General features: G+C 57.8%; 1 protein-coding gene across 1 annotated transcript; it reads right to left on the bottom strand.

Moving 5' to 3' along the window:
- Window positions 1-4,285: 4,285 nt before the first annotated feature.
- Window positions 4,286-7,297, bottom strand: PSMD7 (proteasome 26S subunit, non-ATPase 7). Its single transcript, XM_055000949.1, has 7 exons — window positions 7,163-7,297; window positions 6,891-6,982; window positions 6,530-6,622; window positions 6,204-6,301; window positions 5,809-5,889; window positions 5,205-5,296; window positions 4,286-4,752 (listed from the first exon to the last, which is right to left on the bottom strand). Exons 1-7 carry the CDS (start codon window positions 7,234-7,236, stop codon window positions 4,326-4,328), a joined length of 957 nt encoding a protein of 318 aa, XP_054856924.1. The 5' UTR covers window positions 7,237-7,297; the 3' UTR covers window positions 4,286-4,325.
- Between the last annotated feature and the right edge of the window lie 305 nt (window positions 7,298-7,602).

Below are 7,602 nucleotides of genomic sequence, written 5' to 3' on the forward strand. Positions count from 1 at the left end.
GGCCTGCGTCTTGATTTGGGGGGTGATTGTCGTCGGCAGGCTGGAAAGGGGAGCTGGCCGTGCGTGCAGAAGTGAACTGCTGGGCTCCTCTGTGTGGGTGTGTGTGGGTGTGGGTGTGAGATGCGCACACCCACCCCTCTTCCATTCTCTGTGATGGGGGCGTGAGGGTGCCTAGAACTTTCAAGGAGTGTCTGTGTCTCTGTGTGCTTGTGTCCGATAGCAGGGCTGTGTGTACATATCCGTGTGTATATCTGTATATAAATGTCTGTGGATACAAAGAATCGCAATAGCTTTTGATGAGGAATCTGGATAGTTTTGTACTGCACCACCCTGCCTCGGTGACGCCGATTTCTTGTGCAATAAAAAATCTGCAGCTGCTTGTGGGCTTTGTGTCTCCCTCCGTGTTTTAGGCGGGCGGGGAGTGGCAAGTTCTTCCCTGTCCTCACCTGGGAGCTGGGGGGGGGGTGCTCTTGGGGACGCTGCAGCCTGTCACAGCTTGGGAAGATCCCCGTACCTGCTGGGCTGCCCTCTGGCTGGCTGTGGGCAAAGACCAAGTCCGGGGCAAGGAGTGTGTAGAGAGGGGGAGGAGGGTGGCATTTCCCGGCTTTGGGTGCCTGAGGATGCTTTTAGGCCCTGCCTACCTGGCTGCTTCAGGAGGGGAGGATGCATACGGTGGCAAAACTGAGGCCATACCAAGGGTACCCGTTTGTGCTAGCCTCAGGGTAGAGCCGCCTCGAAGGAGCTGCGGCTCTTGTGTCTCCCCATGTAGGGGAGCTGTAGGAATGGATGGGGTCTGGGTGAAGCATAAAGCCCCTGAGCTTTGCAGGGAGGTAGGACGAAGGCCAGGGTGGGTCGGGAAGGTGTTTAGGTGCTCAGGTGGTGGCTTCAGCCCCCCAAATGGGCAAGGGACGGGGAGGGCCTGGGCCTGCTGGGGGGGAAGGGGTTTTCTGCTGCTCAGAGCCTAGAGGCAATGAGGTTGCCCAGGGAGGCCGGCAGGCCGGCAGTTAGGCAAGGCCTGTTTTGTGGGCAGAGAGGCAGCCAGCAGGGCCCGAGCTCCGTGTTTAGCTTGGCCCGGCTGCACAGGCGGGTTTTGTGCACTCTGCTTCCGCCCAGGCAGTTCGCTGTGTTCTTGGACATTAAACCAACCACGTGTTCCAGCTGCTGGGGGCTGCCATCTTCCCTCCCCATGAGCAAGGGTGTGGACATCTCCATTTCCTGGGGGGGGGGGCAAGCCTCAGAGGCAGTGGGGCCAAAGGCCAAGCTCCGAAAACAAATTCACGAACAAGTATGTGAAACGGGTCTTTATTACACAAATTATCAAATGTATTAATTAGGACAAACAGTCTAAACATAATATTGCTAGTATCATTCAATACTGACTGTACTTCTTTTAATTGGTGCTGTCTTGATGAAGTCATTCGCTATAATGTTAAGATCCATTTCAGGAGAGAGCTGTTGATATCCAGGCTGAATATGAAAAAAAAAGGGGGGTGCACCAAGTCAAAACGAAGAAGGAATAGAAATGGTGCACAGACAAAATAGAATTCTGAAGATCCCCCTGACAAGGCGAAGGCAAAAAATCTGGGGGTTACTCTGTATGAAAGAACTCTTTTCCTGCACCGTTGCTGTTCCTTCTTTGTCCGTGCAGACAGCCAAGTGCTTCAACCTGGCTTGCCCCTTGCCTGGCTACAGAAATGCCTTTATTTAGCTTGTTTTGTATTTACATTTATTTACTTATATCCTAATTTCCTCCCCAGTTGGGTCTCAAAGTGGCTTAGAACAGTGTTCTCACAACAGCCCTGTGAGGTAGGCCAAATGGAGAGTATGGGGTGGGCCCAAGCAAGCTTCCGTACTAGAAGTGGGGATTCCTAGCCAGGCTGTCACGCCACGCCTGCTCTCCGTCAATGCCAGCAGTAGCTATGGCAGAGTTTCCTTGTTTTCCACTGAAAGGCTTGTCCACATCCCAAAGAGCTGCGACATTCAACATTGTATCTTGACGCAGCTGCACACGAGAAGCACCCACATCCGATGTGTCTGAGCCTGCAGCTCGCTTGCTGTCATCCTCAACGAGGAACTTTTCCGTTTCTCTCATTGTGGCTCCTCAGTCTACAAGCACAAAGCGTGGCCCCTTTGTTCTCAAAAGAAATGGCTCCATACCTTAGTGCAGGGGTGTTTGAGAGAAAGAACCAGAGAAACCAAAAGGGATGTGGTCATATAATTAATGAAATGGTTCGGTACCAGGACTAAGGTGCAGCTGGGAGATGGGCATAGGGCTGAAGGGTCTTCATTCTCGTTTGCATCTGATGAAGTGATCATGGACTCTTCACAGTTTATACCCTTGAAACTTCAGTTGGCATTTGAAGTAGCAGACTAATAGCCCAGACTAGCCCGATCTCATCAGATCTCAGAAGCTAAGCCAAGTTGGCCCTGGTTAGTACCTGGATGGGAGGCCCCCCCCCCTCAAGGATTACAACACAGGCACACGACGACAATGTTTGTTGCTTGAAAACCCTATGGAGTTACTGTCAGATGCAACTTGATGGCACTTTGCAAACACACACAAGGTGCTGCTGGACTTGGAACCATTTCTTATTAGGCTGCAGGAGAAAAGCCTCCGGGTCTGGCCAGAAGAGGCAAACGAGGGTAGGAGCTCTGGCTCACATCAGGTGTGCTCTCTCAGGTAGCCCAAGCCAGGAGAGAGGCATTAGTTGACATCGGGGGGGGGGGGGGAGCTGCCCCTGGGAAAGCCTCAAGCCCTGACCCCCCCTCCAGACCCCCCCCTCCAGTAACACCCGTTTGTGAGGAAGCCTTTTCAGCAGAGGCCAGCCTCTTCTGCTGTTTGGAAAGGGCGTCTTCTAGCGCCACCCCCTTCCAAGCCTGCCAATTATTTTGCTTGGTGCTGTAGAAGAGCCCAACGGGGGCCGAAGGTGATCGTTATGGGCTAGTCTTGCATCAAGGCGCAGCTTAAGGCGCCTGAACTCCCTGATCCCGATGACCAGGCCTGGGGGAGGTGCTGACCCCGCACCCTTTCTGGTGAAAGGAACGGGTCTTCTAGCCCGGGGCAAATGTTTGCTGCCCTGTCCGAGGAGAATCCTTCCAAGCTGTGACAGGGCAGTCAAAAGAGCCCCTCGCCCGCAGCTACCCAGGAAGCTCTAGGCAGGGGTCTGCAGCATCCCCCCCCTTAGTTTTCCACCCCCCTTTCCCACCTGCCTGCCAGAGGAGTGGCAGCAGTGGACAGTCCCCGAGTGCCCAGGCAGGTCACTGGAGCCAAGATGGAGCTGCTGAGGTTGGCGCATGATGAGCCATGATGAGCCACTGGGCTCAGCACCCCGCAAGGCTGGCGATGGCCTGCCCCAATCTGAGTCCGGCACATGCGCTCTTTCTAGTTGCTCCCAAGTTTCAACCTGGCCTGAGAGAATTCTTCAGCGCAGAGAGGCACAGACGACTGTTTGAAATAGATGATCCGTTTCCCCTCCCCTCCTCAGTTTCTGGAATTTCAAGATCACTCCCTCCTCGCTTGTGCCGAGGGCTCCGCATAGGTGGCCTTTCCCAGATCTCCTCTTGTTTTCAGCGCCGAGGCTGGATGCAAAATATTTGCTCAGGCTCACCTGCACCACCCTGAAGGGCAGCAAACAGCATGCTAGAGAGAGCGTATGGTGCCCCCTGCTGCTCAGCAAGCCTTCAGGCAGGAGACACCCCCCCCCCGCTCCCCACGCCTGATCCGCCACAGCTTGTTGACTCTTGGCTGTCGTCCTCGCGGCCTTTCAGAGGCGCAACACGAAGGACAACCAAATGGCACCGCCTTCCCCCTGCGCAGGCTGAGGAGCGACGTTTCTGCCCTGCAACCTTGCACTGAAAGGAGCCACGCCCAACGCTTCGGCGCTCTGCTGCTAGTGGGAGAGGACCTTCCGCAGAGCTCCATGGGCCAGCCAGGCTTCTCCCAAGGGGATACGGTTGCCTGCTTCAGCTGCCAAGGGAGAGGACAAGACCGTCTCCTGCCTCGCTTGCTACTGAAGGTGGGGGGGGGGGCGCTACGTACTTCACAGCCAACGGGGATCCCTGCGCAGCAAGCAGTCCAGAGACAGCGTGTCAAACTCCACTCCCACTGTGCTAGTCACTAGTTCCTTTTTTTAAAAATTATAAAAATGTCTTTTTTATTTGTATTTAGTTGCCATGACAGAATGGTCTCAAGTAGTAAAAGCTGTTATGTTCTGCCAGCCCCTGCCCCCAGAGCAGCTGCGATTACATCCCAGCTGTCACACTCTCAGAAAAAAAGCCTTCAACATTCAGCTTCCAAGATTTTAATGTATAAATACAAAATTCTACTACTTCTTCTCCTTCTTCTCCTCCTTCTTGGCCTCCCCTTTCTCCTTCTCGTCTTTCCTCTCCTTCTTGGCCTCCTCTTTCTCTTGGCCCTCTTTTTTCTCTGCGTCTCTGTTGGCAATCTTGTTGTTGATCAGGTTGTGGAGGGCAACCACCGAGCGGATGAGGGAGGCCAAGTACACCACCACCATCTGGTCGTTGGTCTTCAGGTAGAAGGCCTTCACAAACTCTTGCAAGTTGACATCTGGCAGCAGGTTGAACACATCCTGGAGGTGGTAGATGATCTGGTGGTTAACGGGAAGCTTGCCTGTGGCCACTTTCTCCAGGTAGCTCCGGATGTCGAGCAGCTTCGAATTCAGACCCTTCAAGCCGTGGACCTGGTTCGTGATGCGCTGCGAGAGAGTGCCCACGGTGGTGTCTTTAATGTCACTGCAGCAGCCGGGAAGGGAAGGAGAGAAGAGCGTTGGGTTGACGGGAAAGGACGGACATGATCAGGGGGATCCCGAGAGAGAGAGAGAAGAGGAGAAGTCATGACAGATGACTGGGCAGTATGCTTCTAGATCTCTTGTGTGGCGGATGGGTCAGGGATAAAAGTTTGAAACCAAGTCCCCCTCCCTGGGAAACAGAAGATAAGTCCTCTAAACCCCGCAAACCTCAAGAAAGCAAACCAAACCACTGGCCCCCGAGTTTTGTCTCCCCATCTTCTCCCCTCCCCGAGGCTATCCTGCAAGGCCTTGTGGTGTGCTAGCCGTGGGCCAGCTAGCATCCGTTTTCCATGTGCCAAGACACGAACGGCAACCACCACCCTCCCTGCATTCTCTGAATGGGGAGCGAAAGCCAGCTTGTTTTTGGTAACAGCAGGCAAGCAAAGCACCCTTTACCGTAACAAATGCTCCACCCCAACTTCCTCAGCTTCCTCAGCTCCAATCTCACTGGTCACGTGTTCGAAAGTCTTGGATGTTGGTGTTCCGTCCTTCAGGATGCAAAAACAAGCAAAACCCCATCACAGCCTGAAGGCAGGAAGGAGCCGCCACCACTCCAGGCAGAAAACAGGCCCAGCTGGTGTGTGAGAGCACCCCAGAAACTGGGTGCATTCTGCAACAAGCAGCCCAAACCTGCCAGATCCGAACAAGACCACAACAAGCCAGCAGGCGAGGAACGGCATCGCAAGCCACTTGTCACAAAACCGAGACTGGGAAGAGATTCTCCACCCAGCGGCTGAGCAGCTCAGGCCAGAGCCTCGATGCGACAAGGCTTGTGCAGTTACCAAAGCCTCCACAAGGGAGCCGGGGAGTTCTCCACACACAACCAGTCTGCCAAGTCATGCCTGGCCTGGTCATGAGCAACAAGCTCCTCACAGGCCCAGCTGCCTCGTCGTGCAGCTCAGGACAGCTGTCAAAAGTACACCCCCCCCCCCGCAAAACCCACTGCCAAGGAGAACAAGAAGGCTAAAGTCATTTGCCATGCTAGACCCAGGTTACTCACATCGTGAACCTCTTCCACGGAGATGTAGGCTTCTGTAGGCAGCCCCAAATCTTTTGGCTTCACATCGATGATTACCAAAACCTGTGCGGGGAAAAAAACTTTAGCGCCAGCAAGTGCAAAACACCTCCTAACAACAGTGAGGGAGGCCCCTCTCTGTAAAAACAGCAGCATTACCTGCTGGGGCCCAAGCCGTGCCAGGCAGAAGGAACCCAATGCCCAAACAGCCCCATGCGGGCACAGCCAGGGCGGGGCACTCGCCCTCCAAGTTCCGAAACCCACAATCGGTCAGTCGTTGGAGCCACAGCAAAGCCTGTAACCGCTCCAAGGGTCCTCCTACAACCCTTGTGTGGCTTCCAGCCCCAGTGGGCTTTGCGTGTACCAAGAGCAGCCCTTACTGAATTCGAACAGTATCTCTTCATGAGCTCGTTGATGGCGATATCGTTCTTGTGGAGCTTGGGGCCAGTGTGGTACCATCCCACAATTCTCTCCCTGGCTAGAGAAGAGACAAAAAACCAGGAGGGGAGTCATGACTCAGGAAGCGGCCGGGACCGGGACCCAGCCCGGGAGCCCCCTCCCAATGGGGCCGCTACTAAAGAGCTTCCTGCGGCATGGAGTCGCAGGGGAACGCCTCGCACTGCCTGCACTATAGCAGCCAGCGGGCGCCTGCCCCTGCCACAGCCCTGCAGGTGGCCGGGGGCGGCTCCGGCCACAAGCCTCCTACCGTTCACTTTCTTGAACATCCCGTACATGTTCTCCAGGTAGTCGTGGTCCAGGAACCACACGGAGTCATCTTTGTCATCTTCATCGAAGGGCACTGCGGGCAGAAGCAGGCGGCGGCCGTCACGCCCGGGCGCAGATCGCCCGCCGCAGGGCCCAGAGGGGCCGCCCTGCCGTGAGGCCTGCCGGGGGCCGCAAGCCGGACGGGCTCCGCGGGGCAAAGCAGCCGGGCAGGGTTCGGCAGGGCAGGGAAGGGCTGGGCGGGGGGGGGGGGGCGGCGGGCTGGCTCTGCCCGGGTCGCCCTGGGCCGGGGCCGGGGCAGGGCCGGGGCGGCTGGGCCGGGCCGGGCCGGGCCTCCTCCTCACCGGCGAAGCTGTTGGAGACGTCCAGGACCTTCTTCTGCCAGGAGCCCAGCAGGACGCCCACCACGCGCTTCTGGTTGCCCACCTTGCCGATCCTGAGCCACGCGGCGGGGGGGAGAAGAGAAGCGCGCCGTTAGGGCACCCCAGGGGCCATCCAGCCCACCCCCGCGGAGGGCTCCGGCCCGAGGAAGCCCCGCCGGGCCCCACGGCCCGCCTCCTCGGCGCGGCGCCGCGCGGGTCCGTCCCTCCCTCGCTCGCTCGCGCGGGCGGCCCACCGGTTGAAGTGGTCGACGACGCTGAGCAGCACCAGCGGGTGCACCACCACCCGCTCCACCGCCAGCTCCGGCATCGCCGCCGCGCTCCCTCCGGCAGGCTCTGCGGCCCACGCACGCACGCACGGCGCAGGCGCGAGGGGAGGAGGGGCGGGGCCCGGGCCCGGCGCCATCTTGGAGGAGCGCCGCCGCCCAGTGGCCATCTTGGGAAGGGCGCGGTTCCGCTTCCGGGCCGGAAGTGCGTCTGCCTCCGCCTAGGCCGCCATTTTCCCGGGCGGGCCGTTTCCGCGGCGTCTCCCTCGGCTGAGGCGCTTTCCCGGCCGGCCCGGAAGGGTGATGCCCACCGCGGCTGGGCCTGCCTGGGAAGCCCCGCGGGAGGTTGATGGCGCGCCTGGCGAGCCTCCTCCGGCCGGTAGAATCCGGGTCCCCCCCCCGCCTCCCCC

This window comes from Eublepharis macularius, chromosome 16 (assembly GCF_028583425.1).
Source record: "Eublepharis macularius isolate TG4126 chromosome 16, MPM_Emac_v1.0, whole genome shotgun sequence".
Lineage (NCBI taxonomy): Eukaryota > Metazoa > Chordata > Lepidosauria > Squamata > Eublepharidae > Eublepharis > Eublepharis macularius.

What these genes read in the sequence shown, in the direction of transcription:
- PSMD7 (XM_055000949.1), bottom strand. Translation starts at nt 7,236, where the DNA reads ATGCCGGAGCTGGCGGTGGAGCGGGTGGTGGTGCACCCGCTGGTGCTG. An exon ending in GATGTTCAAGAAAGTGAACG is followed by an intron (nt 6,302 to 6,529) that starts GTAGGAGGCTTG and finishes TCTCTTCTCTAG; the next exon opens with CCAGGGAGAGAATTGTGGGA. An exon ending in GGGGTGGAGCATTTGTTACG is followed by an intron (nt 4,753 to 5,204) that starts GTAAAGGGTGCT and finishes CGGCTGCTGCAG; the next exon opens with TGACATTAAAGACACCACCG.